Raw genomic sequence first — 18,985 nt, 5'->3', positions numbered from 1 at the left:
GCAGAGAACTTCCTTGTCCCTTCCACCATGCAAGAACACAGCAAGAAGACTCCATCTGTGAAAAAGAATGTGCGCCCTCACCAGACACCCAATCTGCAGGTGCCTTGATCTTGGACTTCCCAGCCTCCAGAACTGTGAGATATCAATTCCTGTTGTTTACAAGCCACCCAGTCTGTTTTGTTACGACAGCCCAAACGGACTAAGGCTTCAACACGGGAATCTGGGGAGACACGATTCGTCTATGGCAGCTTCCTACCAGGCTTTCCAAACTGTGTGTTTCCTGTTTATCATATACCCTCCCACCCCCCGCATGTCAGCTTCTCACTGCACGGATCGCGTCTCTGTGGCATCCCAAGTTCCTGGAGGGGCTGATGGAGGCCCTTGTACATACGTGCAGAGGAAACACTTGCATCTGAGGAAGCTCCCGTGGGGCGCCTCACTCCCACTCTCCCCACTCCTCAGACCTTGGGCATGGAAAGTCGGAATCTCTGGGACCAGGTACAAACAGTTTATTTTTCTATAAAGAGCAAAGTACAAAGAGGCAGGGAGGGGAGCTGGGCCCAGGGGAGCAGCCGTGGGCAGGCCCCAAGGCCTTGGCTGTGGTGAGGACGCCCTGGCAGCTGCCCCAGCAGTAAATGGGCCTCCGGCGTGCAGTGGAGAAAGAGCAGGAGTGGCGAGGAGGAAGCCCACGCCTGCTGCCAGGAGTCACACAAAACCAGGCTTCATGGACGAGCGGCGGCAGTTGGGACAGCTCCGGGTCCCGTTGTTCTGCAGGCACCTGGGGAGGCAAAGGGCCCTGTCCACTCCCCTGAGGCCTGTCCTTCCCTCCGGGCCCTGGGCCCTCTCTTCCTTCCTTGCCTGCCCTCTGCAGGGGCTAGGATGCATCCTGGTGGCTGTTCAGCAGCAGTGGAAGGGAAGGGAACGGTCCACCCAGGCTCCCACTGCACCCGGCTTGCCCCTCTCCTCCTCTGCCCTAAGGACCTCCAGGGCAGAGTATGGGCTGGGAGTCGAGAGGATGGGATGGAGCCAGACCCAGGGCAGGTCTGGCCCTGGATGTCTGACCTAATGACCTTTCAGGGGCCTCTCTGACTTCTCTTTGGGGATTATGAAAAGAATGGCCACAGATCTCAGCTCACTGCAGCCTCTGCCTCCCGGGTTCAAGTGATTCTCCTGCCTCAGCCTCCCGAGTAGCTGGGATTACAGGCTCCCACCACCATGCCTGGGTAATTTTTGTATTTTTAGTAGAGACAGGGTTTCACCATGTTGGCCAAGATGATCTTGAACTCTGGGGTTCAAGTGATCAGCCCGCCTCGGCCTCCCAAAGTGCTTGCGAGACAGACGTGAGCCACCACGCCTGGCCAAGGTTAAGTGTTTGCTATTAGTATTATTGCTGTGATTAGGCCAGCTGGGCCCTAGAGTGTCCCGAAGAGACCCTGCCCACCCCTGTCCACTCCCCCAGGAGCCCCCACCTGAGGTGGAAGATGTGGGAGCAGGGCAGGGCCTGCAGCCGGCTGTTCTTCTCGCCTATGGACTCGCCGCACAGGCCGCAGTAGAGCTCCGTCTCCTCCACACACTCGTGGAACCTCACAACGTGCGCCCGCAGTTCCCGCTGCAGCCCTTTGCTGCGGTAAATGCTCTCACTCAGACAGTGCAGCTTGAGTTGGCTCAGCTGGGGCCCGCAGGAGTAGAGAGCGGCGGTGGGGGATGAGAGCAAAGTCAGTGCAGGTAGGCTCCAGTCTCAGCCACTTCCCTGTCTTGCTGATGGACCTCGGAAAAATGTCCTGCCCTCTCTGGGACCTTGCTTCCTTTCATGCAGAATGAGGGGGTGGGTGAGATCAGAAGTCTTCACCCCCCAGAACTGCCTGGAGACCCCATGTTTTTGAAAGATTTTATGACCAAACCTGGTGCACAGACTCCATAATAATTTGCGGCAGGGCGCCGTGGCTCATGCCTGTAATTCCAGCACTTGGGGAGGCCGAGGCAGGTGGATCGCCTGAGGCCAGGAGTTCGCGACCAGCCTGGCCAACATGGCGAAACCCCATCTCTACTAAAAATACAAAAATTAGCCGGGGGTGGTGGCGAGTGCCTGTAATCCCTGCTACTCAGGAGACTGAGGCAGGAGAATCGCTTGAACCCAGGAGGCAGAGGTTGCAGTAAGCTGAGATCGCACCACTGCACTCCAGCCTGGGCTCTAAGAGTGAAACTCTGTCTCAAAAAAAAAAAAAATAATAATTAATTTGCTTTCCTGTTTTTATTAATTAAATATACACACAATAGCTCATCAGCATTTCTGATCAGCCTGATACCCAGGTAAACCAGAGTGGCTATAATCCAACCAAATTTTGGCATTTTGGTTGGACTGTGCACAGGATCTCATAGAAATGCACATCTGGAAGGCTTTGAGAAGTGGTGAACCTGTTTTCAAGATTTTAAGATTTTAATAAGATTATGACGATTTTTTTTTTTTTTTTTTTTTTTTTTTTTTAGATGGAGTCTTGCTCTGTCACCCAGGCTGGAGTGCAGTGGCATGATCTTGGTTCATGGCAACCTCCACCTCCCGGGTTCAAGTGATTCTCCTGCCTCAGCCTCCCAAGCAGCTGGGATTACAGGCGTGCACTACCACACCTGGCTAATTTTTGTATTTTTAGTAGAGACGGGGTTTCACCATGTTGGCCAGGCTGACCTCAGGTGATCTGCCCACCTCGGCCTCCCAAAATGCAGGTGTGAGCCACCGCACCCGGCCTTGGTTTTGGTTTTTAGGCCATGCTAATCTTCTCTGTATTGTTCCAATTTCAGAATAGGGGCTGCCAAAGCAAGCACTAGATCCCATTATTAAATTTGGAACATGGGCTTTGTAGTTAAAACAGACAAGTTAGTAGGTGTGGGACCTTGGACGCCTCTTTGAGCCTCACTTTTCCTCATCTGTAAACTGGGGCTTGCTGTACCCACCTCACAGGGAGAGAGTGAGGACTGGACCCAGTACCCATAAGGACCGTGTGTGTGCTCAGTGCTCAGGGAGTGGAGGCCACTGTTAGGCCACTGTTAGGAGTTTTTGTTTGTTTTGAGATAAAGTCTCACTCTGTTACCCAGGCTGGAGTGCAGTGGAGCAATCACAGCTCACTGCAGCCTTGACCTCCTGGGCTCAAGCTATCCTCCCACCTCAGCCTCCCGAGTAGTTGGGACCTCAGGTGTATGCCACCACAGCTGGCTAATTTTTAAACATTTTTTGTAGAGGCCTGGTGGCTCATGCCTGTAATCCCAGCACTTTGGGAGGCCAAGGCAGGTGGATCACCTGAGGTCAGGAGTTTGAGACAAGCTTGGCCAACACAGTGAATCCCCATCTCTACTAAAAATACAAAAATTAGCCCAGTGTGGTGGCGGGTGCCTATAATCCCAGCTACTCAGGAGGCTGAGGCAGGAGAATCACTTGAACCTCGGAGGCAGAGGTTGCAGTAAGCTGGGATTACGCTATTGCACTCCAGCCTGGGAAACAAGAGCGAAACTCAATCTCAAAAAAATTTATTTTATTTTATTTTTATTATTTTTTTTAGAGCGTGGGTCTCATTATGCAGCCCAGGCTGCTCTTGAACTTCTGGGCTCAAGTGATCCTCCTACCTTGGCCTCCCAAAATGCTAGGATTATAGATGTGAGCCACCGTGTCCAGCCCACTGTTAGGAGTTTTTATCAACATCAGGAAGCTTCTGAGGAATTCTGCTATCCTCCAAGCTGTGAAACTTCTGCCCTGCCCTCAGAAGTGCTCTGTAGGTGGCAGAGAAAGAGCCAGAGTATGGGGTTGGCTGCAGGCAGCTCCCAGGATCAGGAAGGGCTCATGACGTGAGTAGGCTCAGGAAGGCCCTTCCCCAGACCCATGCTCCCCACTTGGGCCCTTGACCCCAGATCCAGGACGCAGAATCAAGTCTGACCTTGTTCCCCACCTCCTCGGCCAGATTCTGGGCTCTCTCGATGGCGTCCAGAGCCTGGAAGGTGAGCATAGGCCAGGGCTGCGGGCAGAGCTGTCTGACAGGCCTTGCTCACAGGGAAGCACGGGGTAGGGGGGCAGGCCTAGGGAGGGTGACATGGCAGCTGCCCTGTGTGTGAAGGCAGCAGGAAGAGACTAGGGCACAGTCATAGGGGCTGTGTGGGCAAGTGACCGCCTGCCTCAGTTTACCCAGGGTTCCAGCCCTTTACTAGCTGTGGGTCCTGGGGCAAGTGATGGGCCTTCTCCGAGCCTGGAAGATGACCAGGAATGTCCTGGCCTCGTAGGATCAGGGTGAGGCTGACGTCAGACAAAGTGGCTGAAAGAGCCGGCTGACCTACTGGCCCCAAGTGGGGAGCGCTGGGAGGGCTGGAGGCTGTGGGAAAGGCCCGACCTCACCTTGTCCAGCGCCTTCCTGGCCACCCAGCACTTGGCCACACCCAGCAGCGCCTGCACCTGCCCCAGGCGGTTTCCAATCTCGGTCATGATGCTCATGGCGGAGTCGTACCTGGGGAAGGCTGTCTGCAGAGCCAGGTGGGGGATGGAATCAGGCTGCAGCAGGCCTGTGCCCCTGCCCCCCGCCCCCAGCCCCTGCATCCCGGTGACCTCACCTCCAGGTCCCCACGGCTCCGGTGGATGTCAGCGAAGCAGAGCAGGCAGAGCGCCTGCAGTGGCCGGTCCCCGTGCTGCAGCGCGATCTTCATAGACTCCTGTGAGGGAGGCCAGTGGCTCAGGCCTACTCCTCTGCCACCACCACTGGAGTGCCCTCCCCTCAACAGGCCCCTCTGAAGGGACAGCCCAGGGAAGCAACATCCTCAGAGCCTAGCGAATCTATCATGGTGCTGAGGGTTCACACACAGAACCACTGAAGTCACAGCACCCAGCAAGGTGGGTGGAAAGTGAGGCTCAAGGAGAAGTGACTTGATTGGGGTCACCCAATAAGTGACAAAGCTGGATGTGAACCCAGGTCAGTGGGACTCCAGAAACTGGCCCTCTTCCATCTCTACCCTTCAAAGTACCCCATATAGGGTGTTGGGGCAGAAGGAAGCCCCCTCCCCTGTAGATGGATTGGAAGGGAGTGGGTTTGGGATGAGGCTGGGGGACAAATGTTTCCTTCAGGAGCTCAGCTATAGAGAGCTCATCTCATTTAAAAAATAAAAACTGGGCCAGGCACAGTGGCTCACGCCTGGAATCCCAGCACTTTGGGAGGCCAAGACACAAGGATCGCTTGAGCACAGGAGTTGGAGAAGGCCTGGGTGACTTAGTGAGACCCCGTCTCTACAAAAATAAAATTAGCTGTGCATGGTGGTGCACGCCTGTAGAGAGGCTGGGCCAGAGGCAAGCCCTAGGGGGCTTCCAGGGGCTGATTTGGAAGAAGGAAGCCCTACTGTCCCAGACCTCAGCCCCTGGCCCACACACCACCTCATCCCCGACCTGCCCCCTTCCCTGCTGCCCCACCTCACAACACTCCATGGCACTGCCCAGGTGGCCCAGCAGGCGATAGGCCACGGCCATGTGGTACTGGCTCATGGCCCGGTACTTCAGGCTCCAGCCTTTGCCATAGTCGTTGACAAGCTCTGCCGCCTTGCAGGGGAAGAACAGGGCTTTCTCGTAGTCCTGCAGGGGACGTGGAATGGAAGGAGGCAAACTGAGTGGCAGAGGCTGCCCCAAGTCAAGGGCTCCTGGACCAGGCTTCTCTAACAGCAGGTAGGGGCGGGGGACCCGAGTGCCTGCTCATTCATTGTGACATCCAGGACAAGAGTGGCCCAGGTAGAGGGAACAGCCAGTGCAAAGGTGTCGCTCCGTGGACTCAGGAATTCTCATCTGACTTGTGACGCATCCCAAGAGCCTAGCACAGTTCTTGGCACTTGGTAGATGCACAATAAATATTTGTCGAGTGAATGAATGAAAAGACAAGAAAATACAGTTGGCTTCTCTTTTCTCCCAATGCCAAATGGGCTCCTCAGCTTCAGAGATGCACAGGGATGGGAGATACCAGATCCCTCCACTAGAGCTTGCCTGCTGGCACCCGGAAGCAGGTGTTCACTGAAGCTCAGTGGCAGACTGGCAGCACAACAGGCTCAAAAGAACATCAGACAGACTCAGCGAGGCGATGCAACCATTGGCTTGTACTTTCTCCTCAAGCTTCCAAATGCTTTTTCTACCTGCCCATGGTCAGCTGATGACCTCGCCTCAACTCCACGAGGAAAAGGAAGAAAATCAGGGAGAAGCTCCTTCCCCTCCTGTCTCCACCAGATCTCCCATCTCCGCACCTCTGCTCCCACGCTCCCTGCCTCCTTTCCTCACTGTGGAGGATGGCTCCTGTTCCCATCAAATGCCAGCCCCCGACGAGCAGTCTCTGCATTGTCAGGTTCTTTTTACAGCATCTTTCCCATCCACGTGCAAACATGTCTGGCATTTCTCATCTCATTTAAAAAATAAAAACTGGGCCAGGCACAGTGGTTCACGCCTGGAATCCCAGCACTTTGGGAGGCCAAGACAGGAGGATCGCTTGAGCACAGGAGTTGGAGAACGGCCTGGGCAACTTAGTGAGACCCTGTCTCTACAAAAATAAAGTCAGCTGTGCGTGGTGGTGCACGCCTGTAGTCCCAAGCTACTCAAGAGGCTGAGGTGGGAGAATCACTTGAGCACAGGAGGTCGAGGATACGGTGAGCTGAGATTGCACCACTGTACTCCAGCCTGGGTGACAGAGGCAGACTCTGTCTCACAAAAAAAAAAAAAAAAAAAAAAAAAAAAAGAAACAAAAGAAAAGAAGGAAAGAAAAAAGAAAACTAACCCACCTTCTCTTGACCTCATTTCCCTTCAGCTAAAGCCCCATTTCACTGTTCTTTTTCAAGGTAAATCTATTTGATCTTTCACTTAATATTTAACAAGCAGCTCCAAGTTAACATGACCAAAAGAGAGGAGTCAATAACCCCCCCAAAAAAACCTTTTCCTAATATGCCTTATTACATACTTTTAAATTTGAAGCCATATAAATGTTTTATAGGTTAAAAAAATTAAATTTAATTTGAAAAATACCTAAAAATAGAAAATGGAGGTCAGGTGCAATGGCTCATGTCTGTAATCCCAGCACTCGGGGAAGCTGAGTTGGGAGAACAGCTTGAGGCCAGGAGTTCAAGATCAGCCTAGGCAACATTGCAAGACCACTGTCTCTACAAAAAATTTAAAAATTAGCCAGATGTGGAAGAATGTGCCTGTAGTCCCAGCTACTCAGGAAGCTGAGGAGGGAGGATTGCTTGAACACAGGAGTTTTAGGTTACAGTGAACCGTGATTGAGCCACTGCACTCCATCCTGGGTGACAGAGCAAGATCCTATCTCAAAAAAAAAAAAAAACAAAAAAAACCCCACAAAAACCTAAGGCTGGGTGCAGTGGCTCACGCCTGTAATCCCAGCACTTTGGGAGGCCAAGGCGGGCAGATCTTGAAGTCAGGAGATCGAGACCATCCTGGCTAACATGGTGAAACCCCATCACTACTAAAATACAAAAAAATTAGCCAGGTATAGTGACAAGTGCCTGTGGTCCCAGCTACTTGGGAGGCTGAGGCAGAAGAATCACTTGAATCTGGGAGACAGAGGTTGCAGTGAGCCGAGATCGTGCCACTGCACTCCAGCCTGGGCGACAGACGGAGACACCGTCTCAAAAAAAAAAAAAAAAAGTAAATAAATGTCCCTAACTGTGTGTCATATTACTACAACCACACACACAAATAATTATTTCGGCCAGGCGCAGTGGCTTATGCCTGTAATCCCAGCACTTTGGGAGGCCGAGGCAGGTGGACCACAAGGTCAGGAGATCCAGACCATCCTGGCTAACACGGTGAAACCCCGTCTCCACTAGAAATACACACACACACAAAATTAGCTGGGTGTGGTGGCAGGCGCCTGTAGTCCCAGCTACTCGGGAGGCTGAGGCAGGAGAATGGCGTGAACCCGGGAGGTGGAGGTTGCAGTGGCCGAGATTGTGCCACTGCACTCCAGCCTGGGTGACAGAGTAAGACTCTGTCTCTAAAAAAAAAAAAAAAAAAATTATTTCAATGACTTTGGAACAAAAGTACTCAGTTTACCCATAGTGGGATATATTACAAAAACAAGGCTGGGCACAGTGGCTCACACCTGTAATCCCAGCACTTTGGGAGGCTGAAGCGGGTGGATCACCAGGTCAACCATCCTGGCCAACATGGTGAAACCCCGTCTCTACTGAAAATACAGAAAATTAGCTGGGCATAGTGGCGTGTGCCTGTAGTCCTAGCTACTTGGGAGGCTGAGCCAGAAGAATTGCTTGAACCCGGGAGGTAGAAGTTGCAGTGAGCTGAGATCGAGCCACTGGCACTCCAGCCTAGACAACAGAGTGAGACTGTCTCAAAAAAAAAAAAAAAAGCCATAAGAACAGCAAAGAAATCTTAAACTTCATTCAGTTGTCTTTATTTTCTAGAGTAATATTTGTATTGTCTTTTGGAATTATTTTACGTATTTTGTAGGGTAAAGCAAATATTTAATTATGTTGTTAGAAACTAAGATTTTTCATCTAAGAGAAAAGACAATCAAGTTTAAAATAAGTTAAGGGGAGCTCCTGAAACATTAGATTTGAATTGGAAATGTCAGTATAAACTTCAGTTATTCTGATAACTGAAAAGATTTAGAAGCACGGACATCCCACTAGCAATGAACACCCCACAAGCCTACACTTGGGTTTTTTGTTTTTTTTTTCTCTCACATAGGGTCTTGCTCTGTTGCCCACGCTGGAGTGCAGTGGAGCACTCATGGCTCACTGCAGCCTCAAACTCCTGGGCTCAAGTGATCCTCCCGCCTCAGCCTCCTGAGTAGCTGAAACAATAGGTGTGAGCCACCATGTCTGGTTCATTTTTAAATTTTTGTGCAGATGGGGTCTTGCTGTTTGGCTCAAGCTGCTCTCAAACTCCTGGGCTCAAGCAATCCTGCTTGGCCTCTCAAAGTGCTCAGATTATAGGCATAAGCCTTGCCAAATTAAAAAAACAAAACAAAACTGTTTGTAGAGGCTGGTCTGGAACTCCTGGTCTTGAGTGATCCTCACCCCTCAGCTTCTCAAAGTGCTGGGATTACAAGTGTGAGCCACCATGCCTAGCTTACTTTTCTTCAGAATTAAAAAGGTTTTTAAAAACCCCTGTCCCGCCCCAGTCCTATCGCATCTCACTGAATGGCTCCCCCTTACATCTGCTTCCTAAAAACAAAGTCCTGGCTGTCATCCTTGGTGACTCATTTCCTCTCACCCCAGCTTGGATCCATCAGCATTTATCCACTCACTAACTCCAAGATTTATTAAGCATCTACTGGGGCCAGGCATTAAATCCCCCATGGACCAAGCACAGCACAGATACCTGAGGGGAAAGGGAACAAAAATACCCAGGGTCGGCCGGGCGCGGTGGCTCACGCCTGTAATCCCAGCACTTTGGGAGGCCAAGACGGGCGAATCCCTGAGGTCAGGAGTTCAAGACCAGCCTGGCCAACATGGTGAAACCCCATTTCTACTAAAAACACAAAAATTAGCCGGGTGTGGTGGCGGGCGCCTGTAGTCCCAGCTACTTGGGAGGCTGAGGCAGGAGAATCGCTTGAACCCAGGAGGCGGAGGTTGCAGTGAGCCGAAATGGCGCCACTGCGCTCCAGCCTGGGTGACAAGAGCAAAACTCCGCCCCTGCCCCCGCCAAAAAATACCCAAGGGTCAGAACCTGCTGTGGCTGACCCTATCAGTACCTTCACAGTTGGCCCTCCTCCTCTCACCTCTCTACCTCCGCACACACCTGAGACACGCCTGGCAGCCATGCTGGCCTCTGTCCTTCCTGGAACATTCCAGGAAACATTCCAGGGTGCTCCCCAGGGTCCAGCTTGGCTTTAGGGGTTTGCCCATTTTTGCCTAGAATGCTCTCTCACCAGATTTCTGCATGGCGCACCCTCTCTTCTTCAAGCCATCAAACATCACCTCCGCGAGGCCCTCCGACCACCATATTTGAAATTATGACACCCCCACGCCCAGTGCTGCCAGCCCTTTGCCCCGCTTCGCTTTCTCCTAACCACTTGACTTCCTGACTGTGTTGATCGTCTTTCTTCCCCAACTAGAATGCAACCTTCGTGAGGACGGGGACTTGGCTGTTTTTCTCAGTGCTACACCCTGGGTCAACAGTCTTGGGATACAGTAGATGGTCAATAAATATTTGATGACTGACTCCATACAACCCCACTGTAAGGTGAGTCCTATTCTCCTTCATTTTACAGATCTCTCCCAAGGTTCAGAGAGGAGAGGTGACTTGCCCAAGACCACACAGCAAACATGGCAGGGCAGGCCGCTGGCCTGTCCTCACAGAGCCTCCCATTATTCCTCCAGGAAGTCAGACAGATCAAGGTTTGAATCCTGGCTCTGCCCTTGCTGGCTTCCTGGCCAAGTTGTTACCTTCCTGGATAAGCCTTTTTGCTCTCTGATTCTCACTCTCCTCAGCCCTCCCTAAAAGGAAGGCTGAATGAGGTAGTGCCACAGGGTGTGTGCCTCATGAAAGGGGAGCCCCAAAACCCTCCACACACACTGCTGTCCCCCTGGGGTGCAGGCCCACCTTGACCTGGGCATAGAAGCTGCCCAGGCTGCAGCACACACGGCACTCGAGCATGGCGTCATCGTTGTTGTGGGCATAGCGCAGGGCCTTCTCGAAGCTCTCCAGGGCCTTCTGGAAGACACTGAGGCCCAGGAAGGCATTGCCCATGCTCAGGCTGACCTGGCCTCCGAGCTGGGCACCTGCCCTGGTACCAGGCAGCCCAAGGCAGGTCTTGCAGTAGGAGATGGTCTTGTGAAACTCGCACAGCTTCTCGTTGCTGCGTGCCAGGTTCAGGTAGCTCTCCAGGAGGAAGTCGGCATCCTCCAGCTCCCGGGCCGTGTCGATCTGGACCACAGCAAACTGCACACCGCGACGGTGGGCAGGTGGTGCTCAGCCTGGACTCTGAGCCTGGGACCCCAGCCCACACTGCAGGCTCAGACTTGGAGGCCCCACACCCATCCCCCAGCCTCACACCCAAAGCCACAGATCCCAAAGCTTCAGACCCAGAGCTTCTACCCGCCAGCCTCAGCTACCTTCCCTACACCCCAGCCTCACCTCCAAGCTCAGGCTCGCAGCCTTCACCTTCTATCCCAAGCCTCAGATCTGGAGTCTCCACCACCCACCCACCCCTAGCCGCAACCCTGGAGCCCACACCCCGCCAGGCTCAGATACAGAACACCAGACAGGAAGGCTGAAACCTACACTGGGCTTGAGACCCACAAACCCTCGACCCTGAGGCTGGAGAACCTCAGTCTCAGAGACTCGGGCACCACAGTTCAAGGCTACAGGCCTGAATCTGATGCCAAGACTCAGTATCTAAGACCCAGGGCCTTAGATATAAATTCAGAGCCTCGGGCCCTGGCTACCAGCCTATGGGACACAGGGGAGCCCGAGGAGGCCGAGAGGGGACTGGGGAGCCTGGGAGACATCCGGCCCCAGCCTGACCCTCGAACGCCCCCAGGCCGGGTACACCCACCTTCAGCATCTCCTTGTAGCGGCCCATCTCCGAGTGGGCCGTGACCAGGCAGCCCAGCACGCGGAAACGCCCCATGAGGTCCGAGCTCTTCTCCAGCACCTTCATCCACACCTGCAATGCCTTCTCTGTCTGGTTGGACTGGTACAGCTGGAGCCCCTTCTCGATCTGCTGCTTGGTCTGGTCCTGCCCCATCCTCCCCAAGCCCTGTGCCCCACGTGGGGTGATCCCTGGTGGCTCCGTGCCTCTAGGCACTCATGGCACAGGAATCACAGTGCCAGCTGCCCCCCGAAACGTGGGAACAAAAGCAGCATCGGGTGGGAGCCGGAGTGGGGCCTGGATGGAGAGCAGGCGCCACCCCGGGAACAAAGCTGGTTCAGCCCCTGTCTGCAGCTGTTGCTGCCAGTTGGGGCCACATGGCCTCTGAGGAATGTCAGCAGCAAGGTCACGTGGGCCTCTGCTGCACCCACCCGCGAGCTGGGACGTGGCTTCCCTGAGCATACAGGCACCTTGCCACCTGGGCACCCCCTTGGGTGTCCCTTCGGCACCTCTTACGCTGACCCTGACCACCCTGGCAGCACGGGCCCTCCCAGCAGCCTCGCCAAGGGGCCAGCTCCAGCAAGTGGGCAGGCCTTGGGCCAGAGGTGCTCGGGAGAAGGAGAGCGAGGCTGGACCTGCAGGTCCGGGGAAGCCAGGTGAGCGCCCAGCCCTGCTTCTCCCCCATCGCAGCATCCCCTGGCTCTGTTCCTGAAATTCACTGAGCACTGTGGGTCACTCATCCAGGCCCAGGCTGACACCATTTACCAACTCTCACCTTAGAGAGTCTGGGAAAGACCTCCAGCTGGTGAGAGGCCTGAGCTCTAGCCTGGCTTCCTTCGAACTCCTAGTGGGACCCTAGCCAAGTGACCTGGCACGGTGAACTGAAGAGAGGAATGGTACTTGGCTCACTGGACTGCTATGAGAACTCAGTGACGAAAGAGTTGAGAAGGACTTAGGACAGTGCCCGGCACAGGAAACCCCGTATGTGCTGCAAGAGGCTATTTTGCTCCATGGCAAATGCCCACCCAGGCCAGAACCCAGCCCTTGAAGTTTCAGTGTCTCACTTCCAATCCCAACCCCGGGCTGAAAGGGTCCTCATAATGAGCTTTAACACCAGATACTGTGGAGAAGGGAAAGGTCTTATGTAGTATTGGGGCCCCCGCTAGCAGTCCAGCTCATCCAGCCCCCCTTTCTCCTCTCTCTGCATGCCAGCCTTCTTCCTGCCCCAGGGCAAAAGTTTATCCTTTCTGGCTGGGCAATTCAGTGGTTTTTAGTATGTTCACAGAGATGCACATTAATTGCCACTAATTCCAGAACATTTTAATCACCCCAAAAAGGACACGCACACCCATCAGCAGTTACACCACTCCATTCCCCACCTTGATATGACTGAATCATGTCCCCGCCCAACCAAACGCATATGTTTAAGTCCTAACACTCAGTATCTCATAAGGTGACTGTCTTTGGAGACAGGGTCTTTAAAGGGTAATTAAGGTAAAATGAAGTCACATGGTACCTCATCCAGTAAGACTGGTATCCCCACCGACCCCTTTTTTTTGAGACAGGGTCTCACTCTGTCACCTAGGCTGGAGTGCAGTGGTGCAGTCACAGCTCACTGCAACCTCTACCTCCTAGGCTCAAGCGACCCTCCCACCTCAGTCTCCTGGGTAGCTGAGACCACAGCTGTCTAGTTTTTGTAGAGATGGGTTTCACCATGTTGCCCAGGCTGGTCTTGAACTCCTGGAGGTGGAGGTTTCAGTGAGCCGTGATTGCGCCACTGCACTCCAGTCTGAGCAACAGAGCAAGACCTTGTCTCAAAAAATAAATAAACAATAAATTTTTATTTTTAAAAATTATTTTATTTTTGAGACAGAGTTTTGCTCTTGTTGCATAGGCTGGAGTGCAGTGGCACAATCTCAGCTCACTGAGACCTTTACCTCCCAGGTTCAAGCAATTCTCCTGCCTCAGCCTCCCAAGTAGCTGGGATGACAGGTGTACGCCACCACGCCTGGCTAATTTTTTGTATTTAGTAGAGACAGGGTTTCACCATGTTGGTCAGGCTGGTCTCGAACTCCTGACCTCAGTTGATCCACCTGCCTCAGAGCCTCCCAAAGTATTGGGGTTATAGGCGTGAGCCACCATGCCTGACCACAATACTTTTTTTTTTTTTTTTTTTTTTGAGACAGTTTCCCTCTGTCACCCAGGCTGGAGTGCAGTGGTGCCATCTTAGCTCACTGCAACCTTTGCCTCCCAGGTTCAAGCGATTCTCCTGCCTCAGCCTCCCGAGTAGCTGGGATTACAGGTGCGCAACACCACACCTGGCTAATTTTTGTATTTTTAGTAGAGACGGGGTTTCACCATGTTGGTCAGGCTGGTCTGGAACTCCTGACTTTGTGATCTGCCCACCTCTGCCTCCCAAAGTGTTGGGATTACAGGCGTGAGCCCCCGCACCTGGCCCACAATAAATGTTTAAAAAGGACACAGTCACATAGAAGAAGAGCATGTGAAGACACAGGGAGAAGATGGCTATCTACAAGCCCAGGAGCAAGGCCTTACAATGAAACCAACTCTGCCAATTCCTTGATCTTGGACTTCTAGCGTCCAGAACTGTGAGAAAATAAATTTCCGTTATTTAAGCCACCTGGTGTCTATGGACCTGTCTATTGTGGACCCTTCATAGGAATGGAATCATACAATATGTGGTCATCTGTGACTGGCTTCTTTAACTTGGCATAATGTTTTCAAGATTCAACTATGTTTTCAACCGTATCAGAACTTCATTACTTATTGTGGTTGGTTAATACTCATTGTCTGGATATACATTTTGTTGATTCATCAGTTAATGGGCATTTGGGTTGTTTCATTTTTGGCTACTATGAATAATGATGCTATAAAAATTCATGTACAAATTGGGCTGGGCACAGTGGCTCACGCCTGTAATCCCAGCACACTAGGAGGCTGAAGCAGGCAGATCACTTGAGCCCAGGAGTTGGAGACCAGCCTGGGAAACATAGCGAGACCCCATATCTACAAAAAATACAACAACAACAAAAAATTGGCTGGGTGTGGTAGTGCACAGCTGTGGTCCCAGCTACTCGGGAGGCTGAGGCAGGAGAATCACTTGAGCCTAGGAGCTCGGACTGCAGTGAGCCGCAATCGTGCCACTACACTCCAGCCTGGGTGACAGAGCAAGACCCTGTTTCAAAAAAATAAAAAATTCATGTACAAGGTTTTATGGGGACATGTTTTCATTTCTCTTAGGTATATGCTTGGAGCAGAAGTGTGAGTAATATGGCATCTGTTACATTCTGGTACCTGCCTACCTGTCTGCCCCAGGGCCTTTGCACCTCCTAATTCCTTCTCTGTTCACCACACCCACACTCTGCCTCGTAAGTCATAATTAGGATGAATCAGCATATTATCCTCTCATTGAATTACACTGCATTCTGATACAGGACTTATCTCTATAATTTTATTTTGAGACAGGGTCTCATTTTGTCACCCAGGCTGGAGTGCAGTGGTGCAATCTAGGCTCACTGAGGCCTCGACCTCCTGGGCTCAAGCCACCCTCCCACCTCAACCCTCGCAAGTAGCTGGGATTACGGGCAATGCCACCACACCCAGCTAATTTTTATATTTTTAGTAGAGACGGGGTTTTGCCATGTTGGCCAGGCTGGTTTCGAACGCCTGTGCTCAAGTGATCCGCTGGCCTTAGCATCCCAAAGTACTGGGATGCTACTCCCGTGAGCCACCACGTCCAGCCTCTCTATAATTTTACATTAGTGAGGTTGTTTGCTGAATGTCTTTATTCTTCATTCAAATGAGGTCATATGGCTGGGCCCTAACCCAGGGCAGGACTTTGTCTCCTTCACTACTGACTGTATTCCCAGAGCAAGGCCCGGCACACTGTGGCCCCTCAATAAATGTCAAATATCGGTGAATGGGGAAGAAGGGGAGGAAAGACGGCTTCACCGGGAAATTCAGAGCAACTACACGGCCTGCTTCCTGAGAGCCCAATGGGTCAGAGGGGGCACTCTGGGGATCAGAAGGCAAATGCCCCAGGCTCAGCAGAGGCAGAGTGGGAGCAGGCCCTGGGACAGGTGGCTGGGCAAGGCCACCTGGACTCCCCACAGGAGTGCTCCTAAGCCTGGGAAAGGGAGGGAGAGCTGGCTGGGGTCTTCTCTCATCTCAGGGAGGCCTGGGTTGATGCTGAGCTGCAGATGGGAGGGAAGCTGGGCCCACAGGGAAGGTGTGAAGGGCCAGCAGATTCTCCCCACTCCAAGGCCCAGACACTGTTCACATTGAGTCTCTGGCAGGAAGGAATGGAGGAAGGGCGGCCTGCATCTACACCCCAACAGAGTTGGGGACCACAGCCTTCCTCTTTCCTGGGGAACTCAAATGACCTCAAAACTTGAAAACTTGATGGGATGAAGCTGTCCTTTCCCTGAGACAGCTCTTTGCTCATCTGACTTCAGTGATGGGAATATGCCCATACTTGCTTATTCTAGGTAGCAGAGTACCTTATGTTTCCTTGAAACATTTCATTTCTTCATTATTATTATTATTTTTGAGATGGAGTTTTTCACTCTTGTCGCCCAGGCTGGAGTGCCCGTGGTGGTGAGAGGTGAAGCCAGCTGGACTTCCTGGGTGGAATGGTGACTTGGAGAACTTTTCTGTAGCTAACTAGAGGTTTGTAAAATGCACCAATCAGTGCTCTGTAAAAACACACCAATTGGTGCTCCGTAGCTAGCTAGAGATTTGTAAAATGGACCAATCAGCACCCTGTAAAATGGACCAATCAGTGCTCTGTAAAATGGGCCAATCAGCAGGACATGGGCAGAGACAAAGGAATAAAAGCTGCCTCCCCCACCAGCCCCCAATCCCCCCCTCAACAAGCCAGCAGCAGTAACCTGCTCGGCTTCCGTTCCACGCTGTGGGAGCTTTGTTCTTTTGCTCTCCACAATAAATCTTGCTGTTGCTCACTCTTTGGGTCTGCACCACCTTTAACAGCTGTAACACTCACCACAAAGGTCCACGGCTTCATTCTTGAAATCAGCGAGACCACGAATCCACTAGAAGGAACCAACTGCGGACACAGTGGGATCTCGGCTCACTGCAACCTCCGCCTCCTGTGTTCAAGCAGTTCTCCTGCCTCAGCCTCCCAAGAAGCTGGAATTACAGGCGAGCACCACCACACCTGGCTAAGTTTTGCAGTTTTAGTAGAGACGGGGTTCCACCATGTTGGCCAGGCTGGTCTCGAACTTTTGGCCTTAAGTGATCTGCCCGCCTCAGCCTCCCGTGAGCCACCATGCCCGGCCTCAAAAATTTCATTTCTGAGCACGTTTTCCAGAAATCAGCGACTGTAGTTAGGTTAAGGGCATGCTCCTCTATGGCAAGGGCTGTGGTTTACTTGTCTTTGTACTACTAGTAACTAACGGCACAGCTCCTGGCAAGGTAAGAGGAGACCAACAGAAGAATCATAACTAACATTCTAACATTTTCTGAGTTAAGCATTTCTTCCAGTTTACAAATAAGGAAACTGAGGCATGGAGAGGTAAGGTGACCTGCCCAAGACTACACTGCCATCTGCTGGTCCTAGACAGCTGGGACCAGAAGCAGTGTGGTTGTAGGAGTCTCGTTCTTTTTTTTTTTTTTTTTTTTTTTTGAGATCTAATCTAGCTGTGTTGCGGAGGCTGGAGTGCAGTGGCGCAATCCTGGCTCACTGCAACCTCCACCTCCCCGGTTCAAACGATTCTTGTGCCTCAGCCTCCTGAGTAGCTGGAATTATAGGTGCGCGCCACCACTCCTGGCTAATTTTTTTTTTTTTTTTTTTGTATTTTTAGTAGAGACGGGGTTTCATCATGTTGTCCAGGCTGGTCTCGAACTCCTGACCTCAGGTGATATGCCTGCCTCGGCTTCCCAAAGTGCTGGGATTACAGGTGTGAGCCAACACACCTGGCCAGGAGTCCCATTCTTAACCATTATACTGTACTAGAAAGGAGGCGAGGACAAGGGAGATGGCGAAAGTGGAGAACAGAACAATAGTTTTCCGGAATTCATTGCGATCTTTACCTGAAGCACAGCAAAGTCACTGGGAACTTATCCAAAGCTGTAGCCTGGGTGGGCAGAAGGCATGTATTAAGGAGAGGGTAAAGAGTTAAGACTTGCTTGCCAGTGCCCAGTAGATGAAAAGCCCTGGAAGGTGTTAGGGAACAGCCACAAAATGAAAAGGCCTTTTCAGGACCACTTAACCTCACAAGGTGGTGAGACAGTCAGGGGATTCAGGACTATCACCAGAGTGCCTGCTGTGCCAGGTACCAGCTGCACACCTCACATTTTAGATCCCTGTTTTATAATCAAAAGTAGAAAATTAAGTTTGGGCCTGAAGCAAGAGTCACAATCTGGCATGTGAGGACTGAATATTTCTGAGTTGGTTGGCAACATTTGTTATCTAGGAGATTTTACATAAAAATCTACATTTCCTTGCTTCTCTTCAAGAGTGGAAGCTTGGCCTGGTGCAGGGGCTCACGTCTGTAATCCCAGCACTTTGGGAAGCTGAGGCAGGCAGATCACCTGAGCTCAAGAGTTCGAGACCAGCCTGGCCAATATGATGAAACTTCGTCTCCATGGAAAATACAAAAAATTAGCCAGGCATGGTGGCATGCACCTGTAGTCCCAGCTACTCAGGAGGCAGAGGCACGAGAATTGCTTGAACCTGGGAGGTGGAGGTGGCAGTGAGCCAAGATTGTGCCATTGCACTCCAGCCTGGGTGACAAGAGCAAAACTGTCTCAAAAAAAAAAAAAAAAAAAAAAAAGTGGAAACTCACGCATGCTCAGACCTTGACTGCCTACCAACCACTCAAGTGGTCAGGGTCTGGCCCCAAGAGACCATGAATGTCTTACCAATTCATTCACTGGAACCATGCACCCCTGACTCCCTGTTATCGCCTTGACACTGAAGCCAAATGCCACTTGTCTTATGCTGGCCTCCTTTCACACGAGTACATCACAGTTGCAGCCCCTGCTCCAGATGCATGACGAATGTAACTGGAGGGGACAGTCCCAGGGTCCCTCTACCATGACTATCGGAATTCTTGGGAAGTCTCCCTCTCTTACCAAGTTAGTTTCCCCAATTAAAAAGATATTGGCCGGGCGTGGTGGCTCACGCCTGTAATCCCAGCACTTTAAGAGGCTGAGGCAGGAGGATCACAAGGTCAAGAGATCGAGACCATCCTGCCCAACATGGTGAAACCCCATCTCTACTAAAAATACAAAAATTAGCTGGCATGGTGGTGCGTGCCTGTAGTCCCAGCTACTTGGGAGGCTGAAGGAGGAGAATCGCTTGAACCCGGGAGGCGGAGGTTGCAGTGAGTCGAGATTGCGTCACTACGCTCCAGCCTGGCGATAGAGCGAGA

At 52.0% G+C, this 18,985-nt stretch overlaps 1 protein-coding gene and 1 pseudogene across 2 annotated transcripts; both read right to left on the bottom strand.

The window, feature by feature from the left end:
* Positions 1-494: 494 nt before the first annotated feature.
* RAPSN (receptor associated protein of the synapse) lies at positions 495-11,809 on the bottom strand. 2 transcript variants are annotated; one of them, XM_002821807.4, is made up of 8 exons: positions 11,535-11,809; positions 10,580-10,918; positions 5,435-5,593; positions 4,588-4,686; positions 4,376-4,498; positions 3,924-3,977; positions 1,470-1,669; positions 495-778 (listed from the first exon to the last, which is right to left on the bottom strand). In XM_002821807.4, the coding sequence occupies exons 1-8, from the start codon at positions 11,724-11,726 to the stop codon at positions 706-708; spliced, it is 1,239 nt and encodes a 412-aa protein (XP_002821853.2). In that variant the 5' UTR covers positions 11,727-11,809; the 3' UTR covers positions 495-705. The 2 variants fall into 2 exon arrangements, with proteins under 2 accessions (XP_002821853.2, XP_002821854.1); XM_002821808.6 differs by lacking the exons at positions 3,924-3,977; positions 4,376-4,498.
* On the bottom strand, positions 2,760-2,820 carry LOC112135596 (U6 spliceosomal RNA; annotated as a pseudogene).
* Positions 11,810-18,985: the final 7,176 nt, after the last annotated feature.

The sequence above is a fragment of the Pongo abelii genome, chromosome 9, assembly GCF_028885655.2.
Source record: "Pongo abelii isolate AG06213 chromosome 9, NHGRI_mPonAbe1-v2.0_pri, whole genome shotgun sequence".
NCBI lineage: Eukaryota > Metazoa > Chordata > Mammalia > Primates > Hominidae > Pongo > Pongo abelii.
The sequence above is the reverse complement of the archived record's forward strand: the minus strand, read 5'-3'. Positions and strand labels throughout refer to the sequence as shown.

Excerpts from the sequence above, each read along its gene's own strand:
- RAPSN (XM_002821807.4), bottom strand. The coding sequence starts at position 11,726 with ATGGGGCAGGACCAGACCAAGCAGCAGATCGAGAAGGGGCTCCAGCTG. Across the intron at positions 5,594-10,579 it reads GCTTCTATGCCCAGGTCAAG|GACTACGAGAAAGCCCTGTT; the intron begins GTGGGCCTGCAC and ends CGTCCCCTGCAG. Across the intron at positions 779-1,469 it reads TCCCACATCTTCCACCTCAG|GTGCCTGCAGAACAACGGGA; the intron begins GTGGGGGCTCCT and ends TTGCCTCCCCAG.